The sequence below is a fragment of the Zonotrichia leucophrys genome, chromosome 1 (genome assembly GCF_028769735.1).
Source record: "Zonotrichia leucophrys gambelii isolate GWCS_2022_RI chromosome 1, RI_Zleu_2.0, whole genome shotgun sequence".
Classification (NCBI taxonomy): domain Eukaryota; kingdom Metazoa; phylum Chordata; class Aves; order Passeriformes; family Passerellidae; genus Zonotrichia; species Zonotrichia leucophrys.
In genome coordinates, this window is record NC_088169.1 from 41,677,663 (window position 1) to 41,704,284 (window position 26,622).

At 39.7% G+C, this 26,622-nt stretch overlaps 1 protein-coding gene across 1 annotated transcript; it reads right to left on the reverse strand.

Annotated features, from left to right (window-relative positions):
- Positions 1–60: 60 nt before the first annotated feature.
- Positions 61–26,622, reverse strand: DNAJC3 (DnaJ heat shock protein family (Hsp40) member C3). Its single transcript, XM_064712616.1, has 12 exons — positions 26,397–26,622; positions 20,454–20,564; positions 17,884–18,008; positions 16,804–16,878; positions 11,081–11,233; positions 9,638–9,819; positions 7,605–7,724; positions 5,741–5,846; positions 5,527–5,647; positions 1,631–1,763; positions 735–883; positions 61–302 (listed from the first exon to the last, which is right to left on the reverse strand). Exons 1-12 carry the CDS (start codon positions 26,476–26,478, stop codon positions 145–147), a joined length of 1,515 nt encoding a protein of 504 aa, XP_064568686.1. The 5' UTR covers positions 26,479–26,622; the 3' UTR covers positions 61–144.

The window sequence follows — 26,622 nt, forward strand, 5'->3', positions numbered from 1 at the left end:
AGGAGCTTTCCTCTAGTGCAGTAAGACTCTGGGTTAAGGACAACATTATAGAAATTAAGATTTTGGGTCTTGAACTGAGAGACTTTTTATTTTTCAATGAATTAAGTAAAAAACAGCAGCAGCCACCCAGAAACAGTCTTGGCTCTAACTGAAGTGAAATTTGAATGTAAATGGTCCTCCTCCAGAACCAAAGGGGTTGAATCCTTGCCACGTGTTCCAGCTCCGGTGGAACGGGTTGTTGCCACCCTGCTGACTCTCTGCATCCAATGGGTCCTCTCCCGCATCAAACTTCCGCCGCATTTCTGGAGGAAACAAAACCCAGGTGGAATCATGGTACAGTAATAACAGGGCTTCCCCAGAGTGCTTCAGCTGCTGTTATAACCTAAATGCAGTTTGCAATAGCACTCGAAGCACAAGGAGACACACTCATCCTTGACATAAGTATATCCAGAGTTGGTCAATCCTAGAAATCTCTATAAGACGTTATCCCTAGAAGACACCTTCAAAATATAATTTCTATTTGACTTTTAACAAACGTCACTGAATCACAGTAAGTGCAGATTACATCTGACTTCCCACAACAGACTGGATACAAGTGTTAGTGTACTGCTTTCTCAAGATGGGTAAGGGCAGAAAGGGAAAAAGGGAAGCTGAAATGCTTGTTATGACGTAGATGTTTGTTTTGACCTTGATGTAAAAAAAGTAACTAAAATAAGAAGCCACTGCATCATTACCTGGGTCAGTGAGGACTTCTTTAGCAGCTGCAATATCGATGAATTTCTTCTCTGCTTTCTTTTTTTCTTCCTCACTCTGGAAGTTATCAGGGTGCCACTGGGATGCCAGCTTTCTGTAAGCTTTTATGATTTCTTGCTTTCGAGCATTTCTAGATGGATAAAGTTACAGATAACTTCATTTTCTGACTGCCCAAATGCCACACTAATAAAGTTTATTTTAAACACTGAGACACCAATTAAGAGCATCAAGAAAGTTATGAGGTGCTGTTAACCTTCTGCAAGCGGCATTGAGGACTACACAAAACAAAGGGAGCAAGCTGCAACCTTAAGCAAAGATTGCTCACTCTCTCCTTCACCACCCATATACTTCTCTTGGAAAGATGCTACTGCCAGTGACTGCAGAATATAGTTCTCAGTCTGAGGAATTTGCCATCAGATGAATAATAAAAAGCAGATCAAATTAGTTCCCAATTGGAAGGACGACCAAGACTAGTTCAGAACTTTGCTTGCTCCTCATTAGCAAGGGAAGTTCTTCAGTCAGTCCTTCCAGATCCATCACACTATCTATCACAATTTTTGTTACTTTTAGTAATTGTTGCCAGTCTTCATTTCTTCCCCAACTCATCCATATGACTCAGGGTCATCTATACTAAGAATTTCTTCCCAAAGAATTTATTTCCTCTCTTCTTGCTTGTTTTTCCATTCTTTCTAAAGGAATTGTAAACAAATGCCACTTTACAAGCTGAACATTAAAAATTAGTACAGCAGAAGAGTGAAGACAGCAAGATACAGAACAAAAATTAACACTCAGCAGAACAAATTCAAGTGATCAGCCCTAGAAGTACTGGTTTAAATAACCACCTTTCACATCATCATCTCTGGAATTAGTATCTCACCTTTTTACTCCCAGGATTTTATAATAATCCCTCTTCTGTGATTGCTTCAGCATTCTCTGGGCACGTTCCAGCCCTTCCCGAATCTGTTGGTCATTTTCACTATTGGCTTGAGCAGTCTCATAGTCTTTAATAGCTTTTATAAAAAAAAGGCAATGAAAAAAGGTTTTACTACTCTACAAACTTCCAGTTCAAGAATTCAGCCACTCAACAAAACTGAAGCTATATCATTACCATACAGAAACAGCAAAACTTTAGTTTCAACATTACATGTTTTGGGACTTTTTCTTAAATTAGAAAATAATGGAATAGAGAAAATTCACTTTCACACATGAATTAGGTAATTTTCTTTCTTTAGGTTCATCACACTTGTGGGAAATGAAAAAGAAGGGAGGGTACCAAGGAGGTTACCACATTCTCTGGACATTACTACAGCCACAAGGATAAACATAATGCATATCCTGGACTGGGATGAAGACAGAAACCAAGAAGAAAGATTCAGCAATCAGTGCTTGGAAAGCTCACTGCACATCAGTCCCACATTGTTGTTCAACTGAAGGATGAATTAACCAGAATCCTTAAATGAATACTCATTCTTCTCCCCCAGTCTGCACTCAATCAACACAATAGAAAGTCTCTTCCTCTTTAGTGGCTATAAAGACAGATTTCAGACTACCAGTAAGTTCATATTGTTAGCAAAAGGCAAATATTGGCTTTTTACACCTCTGCATGCATAATATGCAAAGTTATATTTTAGAGGTTTTTTCCCCAAAGGCATGCTCTCACTTTTATTTCAAGAGTTTCATTTCTCAGGAATGAAGGGAAGAGACGACAATTTTTAAGAAATTTGAGGTCTAAGCTTCTTTAAGGAAATCCTAGTATTATTGCAAGTTCTTAAGACACCACATAGATATATTCTTTAATATCAAAATTTATCAAGGGAAGCAAGTTGAAGTCTTTAATAAGACTGCTCTTCTTTCACTGTTACAATAATCCTCAAGCTCTCATTCGCAGATCCAAGTCTCTTAAGTTTCTCAAGTTAGACAAAGTACTTGCATCAGATTATTTCCAAGCAGATGCTATTTCTCAGCAGGTGTTACATTTGTTTTTCACTGTTTCTGAGCAAGACAGCAGGAAGTGCTAATGAATTTGTATTACCCAGACATCTGATACTACTGCAATCTTGTTTCAGTTACTGAAAAAAAAACCCTCCAAAAAGTATTGCCAGAGCCCAAACAATTTCCTAGGCTACTACAAATCAAACGAAATTTCTATTTATTTTCACATCACAGGACATTGCCTTTGCTGCTTAAAGCATTCTGGTTTCTACCTGTATTTTTAATAATTTGTCCAGTCATTAAAAAAAAAAAAAAACCCAAAACAGGAGTGTGCACTAATATCTGTGCTGAATATATGCTATCAAAACTAATAAAAGCAGTGAAAATGCAGGGATTTCATAATGCTGCTTTATTACACCAATAATGTTAAGCCCCACTGAACTTCATGTGCTTCAGGTAATACTAGGAGGGGCTAGGAGAACATCCTGCCAAATGCAGCTTCGATTGCTCAGCCTCACTGAGGACCACATCACCATGAAGGGAAACCTGCTCAGGGATCAACTACCTGCCATGGCAGTATTAGATTCCTCTTCTTTTTTGCTTAATCAACTCCCTTATTTAAGGACTGCAAGCATTAAGCACAGGGGAAGGTGTTTCAGTGCTGCACACTGCAGAGGGAATGCATCCAGCACACTCTGCAAGTACACACTGCCCTTTCCCTCTTTCATTTTGATGGTACACTTCACTGTAGGGATTTTCCTCTTCCGGAGAACTAATTACTCTCTCCATCTGAGGGGTGAAGGTTGGAAGCAGGTGGAAAAAAATGGCAACTTCATGACCACAAGAAGTTTGCTATAAAGCCAGGAGACTTATTACTAATTCCTGGTATGTCAACTGAGATATTTAATCAATTCTTTTGAGTCACTATTTCTAAAAGCAGTAGTACCTCACAAGCAAACAGAAGAGTCACTGCTGCTTCTTACTGGCCTGCTATTTCAGGAAACTTCCTTTCATCCTGCTCCATGACACGAAAGGAACAACTGTTTCCCACTGTCACTTTCAGTTTAAATACTTCAGTCAAATCTAACTCTCATTATTTCAATACAGGAATCTTCATGATCTCTCAAAAGGTAATGATATTGTATCTCTAAACAACTTTGCTGGCTTTGGTATCTTGCCTGAGTTTTTCAAATGGTGACAGATTAATTCTGTATGTGGAATGATGGCCAATTTCCCATCAAATATGAGTAACTGCAGACAACCTACATCCATGCCAAGACTGTTACAGAAATAACAAAACCACTTTATGCTCTTACTGAAGCCTCTACAGTAGTAGAGTAGGGAGGGGAAAAAAAGAAAGCACAAAAATTAGTATGTTTTGACCAATTTTGAAACAGCAAGGCAGGTTTTTTCCTTTTTTGACAAAACTTGTGCTCTAGATAGATAAGACTCCTGTACTTATGAGGTATGCCAGAAATGGAGTCATTAAACATCTGTCTCCATAGACAAGCCCTGGATCCCATGTGATTATGAAGTAATTAAAACCATCTCATGAACACAGCTATACAAAGTGAATTGCATCTTGAACACTTAACAATAATCACCTTCAAAGTTCTGAATTACAAGTACTTTGAAATTTCCTACCTTTAACAGGAAAATAGGTGCCTCCAGCTTGAAAATATTTTTGAGGGAAGAATGAGAATCATTTTACCCCTTTAAATATGAGAGTACAATTTTAATTGCTCTGGTGTTCTCTATGGCAAAGAGAAACCAGCCATCAAAAGATAAATGCAGACACCTCCAGGCAGATGAACAGTAATGGGCTGCAATGCTGTTGATGGAGGCTCTGCTGGAAGGCAGAGGATAACTACATCCACCTCGCTGCTGTCAAGGGCAGGGGGAAGGCACAGGAGATGTTACACAATCTGGAGAAGCACAGTTCTGCTCCAGCATGGTTCTTCACTTGGAAGCAGGCTAGGCCAAGCCCAGCATGCACCAGCACAGGAAATATGCTCTCCCAGACCCCAGATATGTGCTCTGTTTCCTTATATCCTGTAACAGGGAGGCATTTGCCCCAGCACAAGACCAGGCCGGCTGTCTGCATTTGTGCAGAACCTTGTTAAAAAACTTTTCTTTCTTCCCAAACGCTACAGTTTGCGTCACCCTCCCTGGAGGTACTGAAAAGTGATGTAGATATGGCACTTGGAGGCACTTGGTGTAGTGGTGCATGTGGCAGTGCTGGGTTAATGGCTGGACTTGATAATCTCAGAGGTCATTTCTATCACTCCATGTAATAGGATGCATAGTACAGAAACTCCATATGGAAAATGCAGCCTCAGGAATAGAATCAATTTACTCTCTGAGCAAGACTACAGAGATCCATGGAAGGAGAAGCAATGGCTGTTACCTTCCTCTGCCCTCAGCACATGCTAGGGAAGAGAACTGTATTATTTCATGCTGCCATCTCAAGACATGAAAATGAAGCTCCTAAAATGGATTTACATTACCCTAACTCTAATTACCTTTTACCTAAATGCAATTCTCTGACATTGCTGATTATATAAAATGTCTCTGGGTTGAGTAATCTGCACAGTCTCATAAAACATCCTGAACACAGTCCACTGTTGTAAAGACAACTCTGCTGTAGATAAAACAAGTACATTCCACTTACACTAATCAAGGCAAAATTACCACCAAGTAGTTTTGTAAATCTGCAACTACCAGGTCTAATTAAGGATAACATGGTGTAGAATCAAAGTGCATGTTGAAAAAAAGCCTTTGAAACACTGACTACATTTTAAACATAGACATTAAGCATGTGCCAATGGCATAAAAGTGTACCTTCTTCATACATGTCTTCTAGCAAATAAGCTTCTGCTCTGTCTTTCAGGGCATTCACATTGGTTGGCTCCAGCTGCAGAACTTCTGAACAAAGTTTGATGGCTTCTGTAGACTGCTGATTCTAGAGAGGCAAAAGTAAAACCACTCATGTAGTTGTGGAAGTTTTGTTTCATGTTTGTCTTGAAGACATTTAGAGGGAGATAAGCAGAATTACCTTTGATAAGCAGTGACAGATCCTTTCTTTGGCACGAGTAGAATAAACTGGGACTTCTGGCTCAGTTTTCATTACAGACTCATATTTACTGATAGCATCTTCATACCTGTTGAAACCATAAAGCGTAATATCATGAAATGTAATCACTGTCTCAGGGTGTTGCATTTTATTTAAAAATTCTTAAAATTCACAGATTCTCCCATCCTTCTACCAAAGGACCTTCCCTTCAATAGCCTTAAAGTTGAGGTGTGAAACAACAGTGCAAAGAAAACTTGCAGGCACTTCAAGAATTACATTCCCATTCCCTTCTCTGTGCTGAGACAGAAGAGCAGGCACTAGGCCTGCACTCAGGCTTATGCACAAGGTAACAACAGCAATCCTTCACAATGCACAGCCAAGGGTCTCCAGACTTGCCTCCTGTCCAACATGACACTCCACTTCAAAATAAGCATCTCCCCCACTGATACCTGAGATGGACTCAGTTCTGTGCTCACAGTAAGAGTCCAGATTATCTGCACACTACAAAAGGAACCTATTCACAGAGGTACAAAAAAGCTCCTTATGCCAGTTTTAATCAGGCAGATGTTTTCTCCTTTTCTTTTCACAAGTCACACAGTCAAGTGTTATTTTGCTGTGAAGGCCTCAAAATGCTAAAGTTACATGGCTTGAGTGAGAAACAGATTAGAACATCTACCTAAAAATACAAGAGTGAGACTGAATTCACGGGTTGCTACAAGTTAGAGAAATGCAAGCTCTCAGACTCCCCGAAACTTCACTGATGCTGTATTAAATAAGCGAAAAGAGTCCAAATTCTGGCTTAGTAAAACTGGCATCAGTTCTGTTTATTCACACTCCTGATGTACTTCATTTAAAAAAAGCCACCTTGACAATATCTAATTATTTGCTCAGGGTCCTTACAGCTGGATGTCATGTGCTTGGGAACACGAAAGTGAAGTAAAGCAAGAACTACAAGAATATGAAGGCACTGTCTATCATTGAACAGGGTGCCACTTCTGCCATCAAGGCACTGCAGAGTTACTAAGTGGTTTTAGTCTTAAGATATGGTCCTTTCATCACAGAATAGCTAAAGTTGGAAGGAACTCTTAGAAATCTTCTCATCTAACCCCACTGCCCACACAGGGCCACCTCCAGAAATCTGCCTACAACTGTGTCCAAAATGCTTTTGTGTAACTCTTAAGTGGGGAGACTCCATACCCCCACTGGACAACCTGCACCAGTGGAAATGAGGCAGTGCAAAAAGCATATCTTCATGTTTCAAGGGAATTTCATGTTTCAGTTTGCACCCACGGGCCTGATCCCATCACAGAACACCACCGAGCAGAGGCTGGCTCCACCCTCTTTGCACCCTCCCTTCAGGTACCTTGATGAAATCCCCCTGTAGCAGAGAAGTCTCAGGGCAAACACTCTCAGCCTCCCCAGCCTTGCCTTGCAGAAGAGAGATGCTCCTCACCTCCAATCTCAGTGGAACTTCACTGGACTTTATCAGTAGTTTCATCTCTCCTGCACTGGGGAGCCCAGTGCCCAGGTGGGGTTCCCATCAGTGCTGAGTAATAATGTATGAGAGCTGAAAACTCCCATCCCTATGTTTGTCTTACTACCTGCTGCAGAAAGAAGTTCAGTATGCAAAAGGGACACGGTGGCATCAGAAGGAATCTGAATAGAATAGTTGCTATGCAAGTCAATATTTATTTTAATTGTAATTTGAGAGCTCTGCTCAGTACCCACTTCAACTGACACATGCAAAAAGCATCACTTTAATCAGCTACTCAATCAGTAAGTTGGTGCCTCAATTGTGGGTTTTTTCTATTTTTTTTTTCCTTTATATATATCAGTGAATACTTACCTGCCTTCTTTGATGAATTCCTCTGCTGACTCGATCTGCTTATTGAGTTTCTTTACTTGCTTATAGAGAGAGAAGCATTGCTTATGGTCTTGGTCCAGCTTCAGACACTCCCGGACCTCACTTTTCACAGGGAGGTAAGAAGCGAAAAAGAAAACACCAAAACAACACACCTAGGTCACCACATACCATGAAATTTTACCAGGAGACATAATGCAGCATTTATAAACTGTTCAGAATAACACTTGAGTTCTTCCACAGATCTCTCCCTTCACTCAAATATTAATATAAAGTAAGGCCAAAAAGAGTCTTCCAAAACATACAGGGATACGTATCTGGATTTGATTTTAATTCTTTTGTATTGTCAAACACACAAAAGATTAAATGCTACATAAATAACTGACTAAAGAGCTGAAGAGTACCTTTGAAGAAAAAGGCACTCTGTGAAAGAAATTATATTCAGCAGTTATCAGATGAATAGATAGGAAAATTACCATCAGTTCTAACTCAGATATATTACAAAATTCCTACATTCAAGTGTATTTTATGTCACTTGAAATCGAAAGCTCAACTAAGGCACAACCCTCCTTGATGGAATCTCAGCCAAGCCTGAGGCTGATGTTTCACCATGAAGAATGTTTAATCAGACTCTGATTAGTGAAAATGTGTGTCAAAATAAAACAAAGTCTAAAAAAAAACCCCAAAAAGCCTCCAGAATGCAGTCATATGAGGGAATAAACATTATGGATCCCATAGAGTCATCATAGCACAACCACTATGTCAATTTCAGGAAGAGATTACAAAATCTTATTCTGTTCCAGACAAAAATATCTTACAGTCTGAAAATAATTAGGCCTTTAAGAGGAAGAAGCTAAGGGAAGGATAACAAATAGCACCCAGCAAGTTCAAGAGCCATAGAACTCTTTCTCAGCGTATCTCATGATGCAAAAATTAATGGTATCAGATAAGAATAAAGGAAAGAGGCTTATCCCTTTCTTTCTGATTCCGTTCTGCTCTTCAACAGTGCCCTCAATCATGCTTTTAAATACCACCTACCCATGAAATCACTGCGCAAAGGGACAGCCACCTCCCAAAAGTCATCACAGAAGTGACCTATGAGCTCACAAGATTAAGTAGGCTCTGGAAAGGGAATGCCTAATGCAAATCAATTAATTTCATGTTTACTTTTGGCCAGCTATAAAACAAAATTTTGCAAGTATAATCACATGCAGTTTCCATCTGCCAAGGAAAGAAACACAGGCTTTTTCCGTTCTCTTCACCTTACTGAAGGGACTCTGTGGCAGAAATAATATTGGAAGGATTCTGGAGATGAAGGCAGCACATCTGAAATTATGATTGGCACAGAAACAACTCCTGTGCAATAGGAAGAATTCCATCATTTGTGCAGCTAGGCACAGAGCACAAACTGAACAGTCCAGACAGGGCAAGGGCAGTTATCTGCCAGACTGACAAGGGACATATGGGAATAAGACCTTAAATTTAACTCAGTATGAATAAAAGGACAGGGCATTATCAAAAAGTCATCCAGGACTGTCTGCAGGAATGAGAAGCAAACAGCTCTGCACCCCGAGCTCTTCATACTTGAAAGCTCACGTACTTTCTATTTATTCTTAAGCTTGTAACATAATGTAGACATCTTCTGTTTGCACCTTAAATTCAACAGAGGTTTAAGGTTAAAAGAAAAATTCCACTAGAGGAAATTTAGAAAAGCATTTCCTTCTAGGAGAAACACAATGAAAACAGCACTTGTAAGCAGCTCTGATGGAGAGGGACTCTGGCTTCTGCTTTAGGAAACAAGGTGCCTGGAACCATTGATGGCTGGTCTTGCCAAGAACAAACATGGGTTTCTTCACTGCCAATCCTCAGTTTCTAGAATGAAACTCCCTTTATCAGATCTAGACCACAGCTGATTCTCCATCCAAACCTCACACAAGAGATACTTCATGATTTATCATTGCCTATATAATTATATTTTCTGTCTCAATTATAATGATTAGAGCAAATAGTAAAATTACCTGAGAGATAATTCATGGTCCCCCAGCTGATAATATATTTTGCTGATTTTATAGAAGGCTTCAGTATTATCATTCTTTAATTTGGCAGCAGCTTTCAAGTCACTAATGGCTTTGCTTGGTTCCCCTTCCTTTATGTAACACTCTGCTCGAAGTTCCCGTAGCTCTGCATCCCAAACACAAACCTTGAGAAATCAAAATTAAAGCTTGTTTTTGGTCCATAACACTTCACTTCTTTTGCTCCCCAAAAGAAAACTCCCATTTAATTTCACTTTGCCAACTGCAACAGCATAAGGTTCAAGCTGCATGCAGAGCTCATGAAATTAGCATCTCTGCTTCCTGGTGGATGCTGTGATGCACCTGCCCAAACAGAAAAACAAAGGCCTGAAAATTTTGTAAATGATGCAATGAACTCATGCAGAGAGATGAATTAAATCTACTGGCATTGCTTAAACTAGGACAGTCTGTTGAGCCTCCAGGAAAGGATATCAGAATCATAAATTATTGTATCTTCCCAAAAGAATAGAGGTAATGAACAGCAAGGACCAAGCTGTCGGTTGTTCTCCAGGAAGAAGCCTGTGGGTAAGATGCAGCTCCACCAAGTTTGACCTTAATATCTGGATTTTAAGAATAAAGAGAGGTAAAATTCTCACAGTAAGGCAAAACTAATTACTCATGAGGAACTGCCTATCAAAATTTGATTTTGGGAATTAAATCTGTCTAAGTCTTATAAGTTGTTTGGAAATTATCTTCTTAGAGGAGGCTTTCCTGCTTTTCCACGCTACCTCCCCATAAACCAATTCCTGCACTGTGGCAGTTTCATCACCAAAAGCTCCAAGGTTGTAAACTCCAAGTCAACAGCACTAATTTGTATGTGCAGAGTCATTAGTATATGACACACAAAATGCCCACATGATTAGTTATTTACACGTGACCTATCAGGCTATTTACACCAATTAAAATTCAACAAATACAGCTACCTAAGGAACAAGATGAAAATTCAGCTAGCTACCTACATTTTTAATTTTGTGGGGTTTTTTTGAAGTGTTTTTTGCTTCATTTTCTCAAGACTAAAACTGTCTGCATATATACAATGAAAAATCCAGATTAAAAAAACCCTGTAACTCCTATACTTGGCAAAACTTCATTGATTTCAGAAAAACTTCTTCCCAGCTTCCCCAAGAATAACAAATTGTAGAAAAACAGGAAAGTATAATCAATAAAGTTATCTGTAATTGAAGTTTAACTGAAGTACCTATAAGACAGACTATGACTTCTTCTGCAGCTAGTGTTCAGCCCTCTCCAACACTGTTACAGATCCATAGCGCTCAGCAAAACTAAACTGGTTACACCAAAGTTATTTTCACATCAGTAAAGAAACTATTAAACAAAAACAAAGATGACAGAAGCTCTTACTTTTACAGTACCATTTGACTTAACACTTACTGCCAAGATTTCATCAAGAAGAGAAATAGCAGCTCCATAATCCTCTTGCTTGTAGGCAGATAATGCCTGTGAATGTAGGCGCTGCAACTCATCAGATTTTGTCAGCTGAGTCTGGGCTTCTTTTTCCTCATTATTGCTGGGATTGGATTTGAGCTGCAAACATGAACAAGAAAAGAGACTCAAATGCTTATTCAAGGATCTCTTTCAGTTCCATAAATAATCATATAATGGAGAACTGCCTAAAGCTGAGAATAAAGTGAGTTCCCAAACTCCACAGGAAGCATTTCTACCTCTGAACTTCAGAAGAAAGAAACATTCTGAGATTGAATGCAAGACGTCAGAAGTCAGAGAAACCCAGTTTTTCATGCCTGATCAATCATCACTGGACACATCAAACACAACAGTCACTGTCCCCCATCACCTGCTGGACGTTGTGGACCTCTCTGTAACCTAATTAATTTACTTCTGCTATCAGCTGTTAAATGCTGCACTCCTCAGCAGGAACAGACAGTGTAATCACGTGGCCTAATTGCATCTCTCCCTTTAAGCACTATACATATTTATTACTTCATAGCAGAAATAAATGAAACATGTTCCAGACAGTTGTTACTGTGAAGTTGTGTTTCTTACATCTTCCTCACAAAGACTGGATGCAGCAGCAAGTTAAGTGGCTACAACCAGGGAAAAGACTCAGCTGGGCAGTCATGCATTCTGTTTCTTACATAGTTTTAAACAAGTCTAACATTTTGTCTACAAGGACTCTCATTTCTCTTAACCCCTCTCTCTGAGCAAGTGGAAGTCATTACATTGTACTTGCCTCTTTCATTTAGGCAGGTTTATCTTTTCAAAGAAAAATTTTAAAAATATCTTTCAGGCAACTTTACTATCACCCAGGAAGATACACGTGGCCAGAGACAATCTCAGCCGCTCCCTTGCAAAGTCAGGGAATTTGTAGCATTACTGCAGCTTGAAAGAAGCACTGACTTCACACTTGCTGCTGATCAGAATGACTTTCAAAGTCTAAAAGGGACAAATCAGCACGACTTTTTTTTGTTTGTTTTGAAGTAAAAACTTGTATTATCTTGCATTCTATACACAGAATGTGAGCTGAAGTCACTCAAACACATCCAGTACTTTTTTCTTTCCTCATTTATCTTGAAGTGGCCACTTCTCTTTTTCTCACCAGTAAGTTCTTGAAAGACATGTATTTTGTTCTTATGTCTCTAACATAATTCAACTTCAGCCCTCAGATGTCCTTTACCAGAATTTCCCCTGGTTCTACCACTAGAGTATATGAAAGGAAAGAGCCTAAATGCTATACCAAAATCATGCACAAGTCCCACACTTGGTCTTCAATTCCTCTTTAAAAATCTTGAGCCCTATGGAATTTTTTATTTCACCTGGCAAAAGTCAAGTTGTACCTAGACCTGAAAATTCTCCTTTATTCCCTATGTTATCCTTCAGCAAGAGGAGAGGAATGTGATTAAAGAGTTTTCTTTCTTTGTAAGATTCCCAATGTAAGCCTCACAAAGCTTTTCTTCTGGTTAGAACTCTGCCTACAAGCCCTTGATGCTGTGCATCCACTCTCTCCCTAAAATCTGGAGCTTGTAGCAGAGGCAAATTTCTACTCCTGTAATTTCAAAAAACACCAAGTCTACAAAACTCTCTGAAGTTCTGAACTCCGTAGTTCCAGTAGACTTGTTTGATTTCTTCCTTAATTTCTCAGCATTTCCTCCTTAAAAATGAAGAGCCTTTGGTATGGATAAGCCTTACACTTCCATAAAAACTTACGGTAACACCACACTCCTTAGACTCACAGTATGTTTCTTGTAATGTATTTGGAGAAAATGTCAGTGCAATATCAAAAGCAATGTTACAATCATGGAGGCAAGTCCAACAGTAACCAAGACCATTTGAGTCAATCATCCTAGGTAATTTTAGGCAGCACAACATGTCCAGTTAAAGACAGGGAAATTTTTCAAGGTATCATTCATACAAAAGTCATTGAGCGTGTGCTACAGTATGATGAAAATACATACTCATAAGTTCCTAACAAGTAATAGCATATTGCTATGATGCTTTAATAAGTAACATTAACTAAAGCAAAAAGAAGCCAGCTCATTCAGTTTGTGAAAAACATCCTGAAGGGAACTGAGGAAACCTCCATGGTTTGTGGTATCTAAGAGCAAGACATCCATGCACTCAAGGACAGTGCACAGATGAAAGCCCTGCACTGGTAACATATCAGGTAACACAGCTAAAATGACAGAGAAAAAAAACAAGGAAATATTTAAATACCTTTTATTCTTTAGCTCGGAAGCTACAGATGATCACTGTAGCATAGAGGAATGTATTTGGAAATATCTAATGTTATATTAAATATCTCAGATGGGGTTAAGAGAGCCTCAAACAGCCAACTAGATTGCCCAGTAACTTAACCCAATTTGATTAACTTACAGTGTCATAAGATGGCCTCTCCCACCTACATCCAAAACAGTACCATTACACATAACAACTAACCATGGAAAGCTGTTGCCCAATGTATTTTGCAACAGGCAAGGGTTTAGATGAGGAAGCAATTTGCAGATGTACAGAGCTCAGTCTCTTAGTCTTGGCTGACACCTAGTGGAACTAGAAGCGGTGCCTTCAGTGTCGAGCCTTGAAGTGTTTGTTCTTCCAAGGCAGACAGAATTGTCTATTTAGGACACCTCCATTTACAGTATTTATTGCAATAAATTGCATTGTGTTACAGCTGGTCTTAAAAGAGACTAGAATTTGAAAGAAATATAACAATTTCATCCTTTCCTCACTTTCCAATAGACAAGGAGGAAGTTCTGCTCTAATTCTGCGCCTTCTGTAGAATTCACCTCAAATGCTTTTATGAGCATTTCCTCTGGAACATAAGCAGTCACTGACAACACTTAAAGGCACATACACAGGGCTGCCAGGATTTGCATTGTTTTTGTCACCTTTCCAGAAGGCCTTCCATCAATGAAAGTATGCCAATATCCCTTTTATTTTCAGTCAAAATCACATGCTTACAGGTAAAATAAACATTTCAGGTCTTTCATGGCTCGAGGCCCTGGACATGAATGTTGATGCACGCTCAGATCTGTCCTGCTGGCTTCTGTTAATCAGAAACCACTAACCCAAACAGAAAGAACTTGATATTAAAGCATATGAACACTAAAGCAAAGTTATAGCAGAGAAATAATTACTATTCATACAGCATGAGCAACAACTTTAGAAAATCACCACAGGAATTCTGCTTACTCCTTGTTTCATGTGGAAAACCTGACCCATGTAAAACATTTAATCAGCTTGATTCATCTGTAGGCCAAAAGGAGAGGTTTCTAGAAATGTAGTGTTGCTTAATATGTGAAGGCATAAGTCTGAATCACACCCTCTAGCCAAACCTCGTGATTAATTTCAGCCAACAGGAAAGTACAGAGCACAAAAAAAAAAAAAAAGATAGCTAAAAATAACACACGAAGGCTGAATCTCAAGAGGCTCAGCTCCCAAAAAGGAATACTGTATCCTCTGCAGCTAGGCATTTCCACTGCCTGCTCTCACACTAGCACTGCCTCACAAGGCAGCCAGCACCAATATGCCAGAGAAGACAGGAATATACAGACAAACTGCTCAACAATCAATCACTTAAAGATATTTAGGGTGCGCACCATGAAACCTTCTCCTGATACTATGAAATTATATAGAAAGAATTTGAATATATGAATTTTCTTTCCACATTAAAGGACAGGTTTATTGTTTTATATGAATAGTTATAACGTTTTTGTAAGTTCTACACAAAGCCACTGGTCTGACAAGCTGCGAAAGTTTACCTGTCATCCTTCCCTCCATTTAGATGGGCTGAATTTTTCTTGCCTTCTCTCCCTCAAAAATGATTGCATCTCCTAAATTATTGAGACCTTTTTTTAAGGAACATGACTACAAGAGAAGGAATGAGAAATCTGCGAGATTTAGAAAACAAGGAAAACCCCTCAAAGAAACAGGTATTTTACTTAAAGATTTCAAGGTATGTAGCACAATTTAACCCACTCCACACATGAACAATTTAACCTATTGCAAGTTACTACTTTAGTATTTACTCATTTTGCTTGAATATATTGTACTTAACTGAAAATTATGCTCTTCAAAACAGACCACTCTAAGTATATAGACAATGTTGTTCATAGAACAAAGGAAAATAGAAGTCAGATTAAGAACTAATATGCTCGTTTCCTAAATTAGCTTCTGGGAAGAAACTCTGTTCTACTTCAGACTTAAAGCCTGATTGAGTATTGTAACTATCTGACTGGCCAAAAGCAACATATAAATTTTTGCAGCAGGTTTGGCAATAGGAAAAGATATTTTACAGTTGACTGGAGAAACAATTCCATGTGCAGCATTAAGCAATACTTCAAGAAACAGTAACTGCAAAGAGATGCACACAGAGACTCCCAATCAACCCTGACACTGCATAACTGTTACTGCAGCAGCTGTGTCCTCGGTTAATCCCAGCTGAACAACTCTCTCCCAGCTTTGCAGACAGCAGGGCTGTGCTGCTCTCAGACCACACACTCCTCAGGAACTTGCTGAGGAAGAAGCAGCCAGAGGTGCCATTGCTACGTGAACATGAGAATAAGCTGCTGGAGCTCTGCTACAGACAAGAACTGCCTGGTGCATTTCTACCTGCAAGAGCCACTCCTCATAGCTGTCCTGCAGAACATACAGAATAACCATTCCAGTTTTGTCATCCACACTTCCTAGTAAGATTTCCATTAAACAGCTGCAATCTGGACCACACAGCTTCTTTTGTCATCAGTCTCTTCAGAGACAGCCAACAAGACAGCATCTGTTACCTTGCAAATTCTTCTTCTTTAGGCTTAAGGGACACACCAGCTGTTCAAACTAGCAACTCTTGAAGAGCAAGCAAGAATGAAGAACATTTCTTATGTATACTCATATTTACATGAATTTTGTGCAATAGAGAGGAAATTTAAATTCACATTCATTGAGAGCTTTTTTTTTTCTGGGGTTAGCTCAGTTTAGCTTTGCAGTATAGGGCTGAAATGCACAAAATACTCAAAACTAAAAACAGCTCAAGTGAGTTTTAGGTGGGTAATATCCAACTACCTGTAGCTGGAAGCTGCACAATTCTTGATCATGAAGAGAAAGTACTGTCAGATAGGCACGAACATGGAGAACTCTGCAGATTAGGAGACAGAGGGACGCCACTGAAATGTACTGATTTAACTGCTCAGTGGCTAAACTAACAGTCAACAATTCTTTTGCAACAGGTAAAAAGAGACAGGAACCTGCAAAGGTTGATGCATGATGACCCTAGTGACTTCCCAGGGAGACATCAATACGGTGATGTAAACCAGAGTTCAACTACATCACTCTTTTCTGAATGCAGGCTGCTCCCTTCAGCTACCAGTAAGCAGAGATCATTAAGTATCAGGGACATACAGGAAAGACTTTCCCAAGTGCTCCTTTGTTTCAGACAACACTCCATTCCATCTACATCACTATACTGCAACTTCACTGGCCATTTATTCATACAAAAGCTGCTTAGCCACTATGCCTGCAAAGAACAGGAAAGACAAACTCAGGTCTAGATAGCACATGCTCTATAGAGCATCAAGAGTTCAGATGTGACCTTGGCTCAGATGCCAACCTTCAAAAGTAGTGATGTAGCTCCACACTGGTCTCCAACTTACCACATTTTTAAAGTCATCCTCTGCTTCATCAAATTTTCCTTGCTTAAGCAATAAGTGTCCTCTTTGTAATCTTGCCTGAAAGGAAACATAACTTTTTATTTACAAATGGGAATTGAGCAAAGTATGAACACAAGTTTCATTTTAGTACAGCTAACAAGCTGAAACAGGGATCATGACACTCATTCTTTGTCTTTTTGATTTAATAATGTTCTTATAAGGCCTCTTCAATGGCAAAGGACTGCTCTGCACCAGAACTGAGGGACAAAAAGCAGACAATTTTAATGAAAAGAACTCATGTAAGAAGTTTCACAAATCAAAGTGAATGGGACTTTACACCACTTTCCTGATTATAACTGCTTATATATTAAATAGCAGAAATAATAAACAATTCACACATTTAATTATTTCATTAAACTCTCAGAATAATAGAAGCTAAGTAAAAAGAAAAGTCAGTGATTTAGAAGACTTTGATTTCTAATATGAATATTTTCATACAACAGTGAATTTAACATTTGCTCCTTTGTTGTCAACCATACAGGACATGCCACTGCCCACAAAAAAGAGGCAAGAGAATCAGTTGGAGAGGACTTCAGCATCAGTTTCCAACTAGCAAGGCAGCCTCCACATATAGTACATAGAATGGACAAAGGGGTAAGCAGATCTGAGCTTGCAATAGTCACACAGGAATTCAATGAGATTAGGACAGTTACTGTGGAGAACAGATACCTCAAATCTAACACTGATAAAGACAAAAAAAACCCCAGAGGCATCTGTGTGCTTTCTTATCCCAAACGGCAAAGCCTTGGTGAACAGAATGACCACAAGTGAGAGAAATGTTTAGTATAAATCCATGAACTTAGTTAAACTAGTAGTTGCTCAAATAACTGTCTAGACTGTACTCAACATTGTTGCAAATTAAGGCACATAAACCATTGCTATTATTTGACCGACTTTAAAGCCCTCTGAGGGACAATGTATTCTCTATTCCTGTTGAGCAAAGTCTGAAAAAAAAGCCAAACCTTCTTTGAAGCAGTTTTTTTTTTTTACACTTGAACAATCTTCAGTTCTAGTAATACTTACTGATGTGAAGTCCTGCTTTAATTCAACCACTTTACTTAAATCGCGAATTGCTGCTTTAGATTTGCCCATGGCTAAGTACACTGTGGCTCTTCTGTAATAAGCAATGTAGTTCTCAGAGTCTCCCTCTGCAAATGAACAAACAGTAATCAGAATACTATCTTAAAGCTACTGAAATTTCTGGTACAATGGAACTGTAATGACTAAAAATATATCATCTGACTTTTAAGCCCTGAAAACAATGGTATACGTTAATAAGACATAAAATTTGCAACATTATGCCAGAAGTATTTTCTATGCAGTTTAATTATTTAACAATAAAGATTACACAAATACTGTAAATGCCAAATAATTGAGAGTGAAGGTCAAATATGCATGTGGTCTTCAACCCAATGTTGGAATACAGAAAACCTTTTACTACACTATTAAAAACCTAATAATCAATCCAGAATTTGCAGACAAGGACATCCATATCTGAGGAACAGAAGTAGTATTTTTCCTCCTCACATCATTTGAGGCTGAAGTTGAACTTCAAAATAAATGGAAGAAACAGCACCACCGAAAATCTTACTATCATCAACGAAGTTTCATAGCTGGCCACCTCCATTACCAAGAAGAAGCTATCTGCACTCTTCCTCTACAGTATCTTGGTTGTGAAGATGCTAATCTCCAGAGCTGAAATTTAACAGGCACTCCCATGCTGTATGCCTCTTTGTATGTCAGCATTATAAACATCAGATAAATTCAACTGTTAATACCCTTAAAAAAAGGCAGCACTGAGCCCTAAAGGTATACACTAGGTACAAATCGACAGCTGAAATAAAGGAACTTGATTAATACACAAAGGATGAAAGGTAGGAAAAAGCTAACATAGAAAGCACATTCCAGCACCAGATGATTATCTGACACATAGTTTTGCCTCAGTACTTCAGCAACAGTAATGAACAGCAATTGACACCCAGACAGAAGGCATAAGCTGGGATGGAAGAAAGAGTTGAAAATTTAACTGAAGAGAGGCAATATGGACAGCAGTTCTCATCTATTTCAGATGTTTGCAAAAAAACCAAAAATAGACTGGCTGAGGCAAGACAGAAAAATCTATTTACCTCACAGTCTACAACGATGCAGTACAGCCAGGAAAGAATTCTTACCTCCTCACAAGCACAGTTGGCAAACCATGTTTAAAATCTTTTCAAAAAGGCAAAATCCAAAGAAGGCTGATGAAAATGAGGCAACCAGGCTAAAATCAGCATCCAAATAAGAATCCCATAAAGGTCACAACTGAGGTGGTCACACCATATTTGTACAAGCTGCTCGTGCACAGCTGGCAAAGCAGTGGGTTTCACCCACGCAGGCACCTCACACCACTGCTGCCTCTACAACACCACCAGGACCCCCACAGCCACACACTGAACTGCTCTGGTCTCCTCATCAATCCAAGTCCAAGTTTGCCAACCAGTTATAAAGGAAAAAGTCAGGCTGTAGCACTAACTGTGCACAGACCCCACAGAAATGCTTTGGCAGCAACATACAAACCAAAGGAGTAACAGACTGCATCTAGGTGGAACAAGGAACTTCCATAACAGAAAAAAAAGAAGTTGCCTCCTCCAGTCTCTTTATATAAGGGAAGTTGATCTTGGAGAATGCAAAGAAAATATTAATAACTCAGAAGAAACCCATATTTCCTTTATATCTCAGTATTAAACCAAGGCATAAATTAAAAAGTATCAACAGTACAACTCATCATGTATAACATCTTCACAGTATTCTTTTCACGGAGAAAAAAAATGCACTCGTACACATCATAACAAAGTCCAACAACTTAAAACAGTACCATGCAATTAAGAAACTGTAGTGTTAATGGACAATGCTTTTTACTGGTGCTGTCTCTATGCTTCAATTAAAGGATTTTCATCAGCTAAGTTGCTTTAAAATTCTTAAAAGCAAACATTTAACTTCTCAGTTTGCTGAAAATGCACAATACCAAACAAGAACACACTGACTATTTGACTACAAGAGAGGGACAATTTTGCTCTCCACAGCCAACTCAGTATCTCAAACTTGCAGCACCAGTTTCACTGAGATACCACCTACTTCAAGATTTAATTAAGAAAAAATAAGAAGAGAGAGAGACACTATTTTAAACATTGAATTTTTTACAGCACTGGATAAGAGAAAGCATGGATAAAGTCAGCCTTTCAAAGACATACTTTGAAAAACATCATAAAGATGAAACCTGATCTTGATGGGATTAGACAGACAGGGAATATCTCATCAAATAATATCAGAGTCAATTATAATTCCTTTCATGCAGCTAGCTTCTAGAACAACAGTGACTGAAGTGTTTATGTATCGTGTAGTTAATTTAACAGTTTTCTTTTATGAAAACCAAAGCACAAATATTCTACTGCATCTCTGGTGGCTTCTGTCCAAACTGCTGTATAAAGATATCCCAAATTCTGTGATTCATGGAATGCAATTTGCAAGAAAGCAGGATATTTCATGAAGCAAAGAGTGGGAAGAACCCACCCAAAGGTACTTCAGTACAAGAGTCACCTCGCTGAGATACATACCTATGGCCGCATGAAAGTGAGACAAAGCATCTGCCAGCTGCCCAGCAGCCAATAACTTCTTCCCCATTTCAAGTTGTTTCTCTACTTCTGCATTTATTCCACACTCAGCTCCTTAAAGAAAAACAAAAAGATGAAGGTTCTGAATGAACAGTTTGATTACAGCAAACACATACAGTGATAATACAATACATGGAACAAACCATTATTGACAGAGGCAGAAGTCACATCCTCCTGCACTTCAGGTATCTCAGAGGTCTTTTCCAACCTAAGGGATTCTGAGACTCTGTAAAGCACCCTGCAGTCTAATAACCTCATAGCATGTCCCAATAAGAATGCATCAAAGCACAAAAGACATTGCTTTGCACCCCACTGTGACAAGGCACCAAATACACACCCACACATTCAGTAACATACTCTGACTTTCAATTTCAGAAGGATCTGGAAAGGACTCGTAACACACACATGCAGCAAACACACACAGGTTCTAAGTTAAAATTCATGACCCTGATGGTAACTTCATACTTAACTGAGAACTGTTTGGCTACTTAAAGACTGGCTTCTCATCTACTACACTTGTCTCATCTTTGCAATTTCCAGGGCAAACTTCTACAGGACTGCAAGTTTAGACAAACAATTAAAATTCTCAATCCTTTTTCCTTTAACCAGTAGCATGAAAACCATACTCAACTAGTAAGTCTTTGAAGTGCCAGTTTGAGTTTAAAGCTAATAAATTGCTGCTGCTCAACCAACAGGGAAAGACTATTGAGAAGAAATGAGCAGCCAAGTGCAGGTACGTGCTGCACGTACATCAACTCTGTTCATTCAGCAGCAGCTTTTCCCTTTGTCCTGCTTCCTGCAGTCTTCAGATCAGGGCACAATTTCACTACAAATTACCCACCAGCTTATGACTGTTAAAAAACTTCCACACTAGAAAAAATTTCATTTATTAAGAGGATACCCTATGCCTAGATTTAAGCAAGGCAACATATTGAAATCCTGGATAAGCACATTATATAAAAACCCAATGATTTATAACTTATTTCACTCAGGTTTTGCACTGAGCTGATTCAGATACGCACTTTAAATACAAAAATGCAGCAGCATTCCAGAGTTGTTTTTTAGAATCCAAATAAAAATGTTACAGTACAACTGATTGAAGTATATTCAAACTTCTCACAATGAAAGGTGGTTAAACCACAATGTATTTGTAATGAACAAACAGCAATTTCTTACCACCAAATCATCACGATTTTAGATGTAGGAGCGCTCAACACCTGGGATCTTAATTTATTTTTTCCTTTCTACACCATGATATAGCTCATAATTCTTTTAATTCCACATTACAAGAAAATCCTTGAGCTGTCTCTACTAAAATGAACAAAATCCCATCTACATCCGCTAGAGAAAGTTCTATCTGCTAAAAGACTGACAAGAAGTCAGTACACTGGATTCAAGGGCTCAACTCAATTATTTGTTTTAGAACAATGACAGAAAGCAATTTTTTTTTAATTAATGGAAATTGCTTTCATGAAGTCCCAAATTTCCAGTGAATACTTTTTGTTAAAGTAGATGGAGTTAAAACTGCCTACATGATCAGTAATGATTATTTGAGGATCTTACTAAATGATTCATTTTAAAGTCAATTCTAGGCATATAAAAAATGTATTCCCATTTTATGTGTCCAATTTGCAGCAAAAAAGGACATTCTTCCTTGCCCATTTCCCTTCACTAGCTTAAAGCTCCAATCATCAAGTAGTCCAGTGTCCTTTAAAATGACAAAGCAAGTATATGAAACACAATGAAACAATTAAGAACTGAGAAAAAGCCTCACCAAAAATTCCCCTGGCTTTGGAAGCATGCTAGCAGTAAAGCAGGTATAAAACTATAAACAGACTGAAGTATTTAACACGACCTAATACCAACTAAAAACTCTTAAATTTCATCCCTCCTGTTTCCCCCCACACAAACACCTGAAATCTTTCAAAACTTGCCAGCTGGGAGTGGTAGCCTAGAATTGGGCCATAAATTGCTCTTTGATGAACCTTCCATCCACCCAAATAGGGCATTCAATTCCCACAGTCTCAAGCACCCTTGTTTTACATTCAGTCACATCAGGATAGCTCCAAGAACACATATTTCCACATTAAGATGTACCTACCCAATTTAGTGTCTTTTAAACATGCTGTCTACAGTACAGTTTTACAGTTACATAATACCTTAGGTGGAAGAGCCATCTTTTTCCTTGAAAATAATGAAGACAATTACTCAAACAAATGAGAAAGGTGCCCACTGATAGCAAACAAGTAATAAAAGCAGGAGCAACATGGATAAATAAAGAAGCAAATTGTGAAGTCCTCTAGATTCCCTGTAAAATACATTAAACTATACATTAAACCTCAGCTCTGCAAGTTGCTGAACATCCTAAATTGGTGCCTGAATCTCCAGGAGCAGCCTGCATCATCAGCCTAACCACGATGAAAAGTGACATTTACCATAACTTCTCAGGAACACTCTGCACTGACCCAATGCTTGAGCTGTTTATTCACAGAAATCTATGCTTATTCATTTTCTGGCTGTAGGCAAACAATTGCTCTCAATAAAGCAGCCCACAGGAGACATCTGAAAACTGATAACATAAGCACAGGAGTCCAAGGACTCAAATTCTCTGCAACCTATTTGGGAACCTATGCACTCTTTGGTCTGGGAATGAGCCTAAGAAGTAAAGTTCAGCTGGAGCATTAAAAAAAACACCAAACCCCACCCCACAGAGCTCCTTACAGCAGATACACATTGGTGAGCTGGATACTACAGGCCCAGTTGAAGAAGCCCTGCATGCTCCACCAAGAAACTAAATTTACCCAAGAGATATGCAAGCTTACAATTTATTTTTAAAAACTTCCATGTATTATAATTTGAATATAATTTCTAAAGACTGCCTAAATGTTAAATATTCACCCTGGGCCTCAAACAACCCCACACACATGAGCTGTTAAATCAAGTCAAATATTCTGGATAAATTCAGAGCCTGGAGTCCTCGCAAGTCTGGGGCTAGAGTCTAAGAGTAAAAAAAAGGAAAAAAAAAACCAAAACAACACAAAGAAACCAAACAAACACAACCCCCCAGAATATTTCCATATAATTGGTACTAACCCTGACAATTGTTCAAGGAACAACAATCAGAAGGTGCAGGGAAGACAAGCAGGTGCAGCTAACCTGTTTTTCCAGTTAAATACACTCACTTCAAATAAATTATAACTTCCTGGCACAATTTTTGTTTTATTAGGGTAATTGGTGCTAATATGTAGGCACCTAAGTCTACAGACTTGAACTACATCCCTGTATAATCGGTCCCATCCACATTGCAAAGAACTCAGGAAAGCCCTGCAACCTGAGAACAGTTTAAAAATGTTGCATTTGTCTACACATTCCTGTCTTTCCCCTGTAGAATTTCCACCTACTTTTTCCTAAATCTTGTTCCCAAGCTGAGTAACAAGATTATGAAAATAAACAGAATTAGTTCCTGCTGTGTACCAAAGGTGGTTGTTTCAACGATAAAGCAGCAGCATTCATGTCATTAATCTTAACTGCATTCATCTAAACCTTTATTTTTTATAATGAACTTAATGATTGCCTTATCTTGTCAGGAGAGTCTGCTTTTGCAACATTTTTGTTATCAGAATGACCCTGAATCTCAAGTTTGCTGTTATTTTCCAACAGCTTGGTTATTGCTTTAGGTGCATTTGCTAACATGATTTTCAAGAATTACACTGAGCTGAGTAAGATACAAGCAAGCACCAAGAGTTTCAGAAGCCACATTTCTGAGGTTCACAAGGAGCCTCAGAGCATACAGTAGAGATATGTGCAACTTCCACCCATCAAGTTTTCACTCCCTCCGTTTGCAAAGGAAGTTGGTAAACACAGCAAAGACTGGCAGACAAGAAAAGCCTCACCCTCAAGCAGCCTTTGTATTTGGGGCCAAGGAAAAAAAAAAAAAAACCAAAAAGCTCCCAAACTTAGGGGGAAAAAGTTTGAGCGGAGAAAAAGAAACATTTAACGCTTGTGGTCTGACAGTAACTAACTGGGCTCTGTATACTCAGAGCCCATTTACTCTTCCCCATATTACATTTCCTTTCTCCTGCTACTAGTGAGGAAAGGGGTTGAATGAACAACACTCCTTTATTCCTCCTCAGCCACCTCTTTTTGTTTCTTCACAGCAGTGAAGAATGAATCTTCCCAAAAGAGGATCTGTGCCAAATTCATCACAAATTGAGGTGAAGAGGAGGAATCAAAAACGTTTTTACCAAGTGTATTTACCAGCCAGATATAAATAGTATTCATTGCTATCAACTGTGAGATACAAAATTAATACAGAATGACTCTTCCAGATTCATGAATCAGATGACAAAAGGCAGACTTCTATTATAAAGACATCAAGATACAAATTTAAATGTGACTATGAACATCTTTTGAGCTCAAATACCAGTAATATATGTGAGGGTAAAAATATCTAGATACTTAAATAACATAACCCCCACAAAAAATTCTCTAACTACACATTCTGAAAAATTAATTCCTAAATGAAGAAGTTAGTGAATTCAGTAATTAAGATCCAGTACTACCATTTCTCAGTTTATTACTGTACTCTACATCTTTATTAACTGAAGTTAAGACAATGTCCCTCAAATTAGGAAATGTGCTAAGCCCAAATAGCCATTAAACCACACACTTGAAATAGGCTGGCAGCTCTAAATTAAGAATCCTCAGCAGGAGCACCACATTCTAAGGGGGGGAAAAACAGTATACTCTGACAAAAGTTACTATTTGTCTTCTTAACAACACTAGAATGCATATTTAAAAAAAAAAAAAAAAAGGCAACTTGACACCACAGTGCGTGGCCTAATGCAGGGTGTCTTTCCCACAGTATGTTCCTGCTGCCACCTGACCAGCTGCACTATTTAGTGTATCAACTGAATTTTTAATGTTAACCTATATCTTCTTCCTTAAGCCCATAGCCTTTTTCTGACTGCTGACAGCTTCAGTTCCACTTCCATCTGCCGCTGGCAGGTAAAGAATGTCCCTCAGGTGAAACCCTGACTGTAAGCACCATTCTATAGCAGAGTTAGGAAATTAACAGCAGCCTGTGAATAGAAGTCTGGCTACACAGGTGTTGCTGGCAGGATACTATGAAAGTAAATAAGCTACACAAAGCACAGATAAGCTGAACTTCAAATACTAATGGCGAGAGGTGGAGGAAAAAAAACCAAAACCAACAAAAAACCAACAGAAACCATAACAACAAAACAAAACCAGAACCAATTCAACGCAACCATCAAAGCCTCAGCGAAGCTCTAAGTGTGGTACTAACACTGGCTGCGGCTGAGAAGGGCAACTGGAAAAGCCTTTGAACTTCGGAACTACACGAAATCCACACGGGAGTGGGACATTCACGGCTAGCACAGAAGGCCACTGCTGTCCCCCAGCTGCACTCGAGGACACACTCCTAGGGTACCCGAGGCCTGGCAGCGGCGGGCGGCAGCCCCAGCCCGTCCGGGAGCAGGCCGGGCAGCGCACACACAGCGAGCCGCCCCCAAGCGCCCCGCCAGGATCTCCCACTAACCCCGACAGGTCACGGCAGCGGCCGTGCCCTCGTTCCGCACCCCTCGGCACAGCCCCGAGCGATGAGCTGGCAGCGCCGTACCTCCCTCCTCACACCCCTGCCCGAAAGATGTCCCCCCTCAAGACGACACGGGCCCGGGGAGCCGGCGGGGGGGTGTGGAGTGTGCGCCCCGCCGCCATGGCGGACACCGCGCAGCCCCGGCAGGAGGGACGGAGGAAGGGAGACCAGCCCCCGCCACCGCCACCACGGCCGAGGGCCCGACCCCGACGGGCCGCTGCACAGCCCCCCTTGCAACGCAGCCCCACAGGGACCCCGGCCCGGCTCACCCTGGTACTGCAGGTCGAGGAGCACGAGCAGGAAAGGCAGCGCGGAGCCCAGGCGCCCGGCCGAGGCAGCGGGGGACACCATCTCCTCCTCCGTCACCGCCCCCGGTCCCGACAGTGGCGGCTCCGGGCCGGGCCCAACCGAGCGGCGGCTCCAGCTCCTCCGGGCAGGGTCGTGGGCGACGCTGATTGGCCGCGCCGCGCGCGCCCGCCCCTGCCTGGCGCCCGC

Excerpts from the sequence above, each read along its gene's own strand:
- DNAJC3 (XM_064712616.1), bottom strand. The coding sequence starts at position 26,478 with ATGGTGTCCCCCGCTGCCTCGGCCGGGCGCCTGGGCTCCGCGCTGCCT. Across the intron at positions 20,565-26,396 it reads CCTCGACCTGCAGTACCAGG|GAGCTGAGTGTGGAATAAAT; the intron begins GTGAGCCGGGCC and ends TTTTTCTTTAAG. Across the intron at positions 11,234-16,803 it reads AGGATGACTTTAAAAATGTG|CTCAAATCCAATCCCAGCAA; the intron begins GTAAGTTGGAGA and ends TCATGTTTGCAG.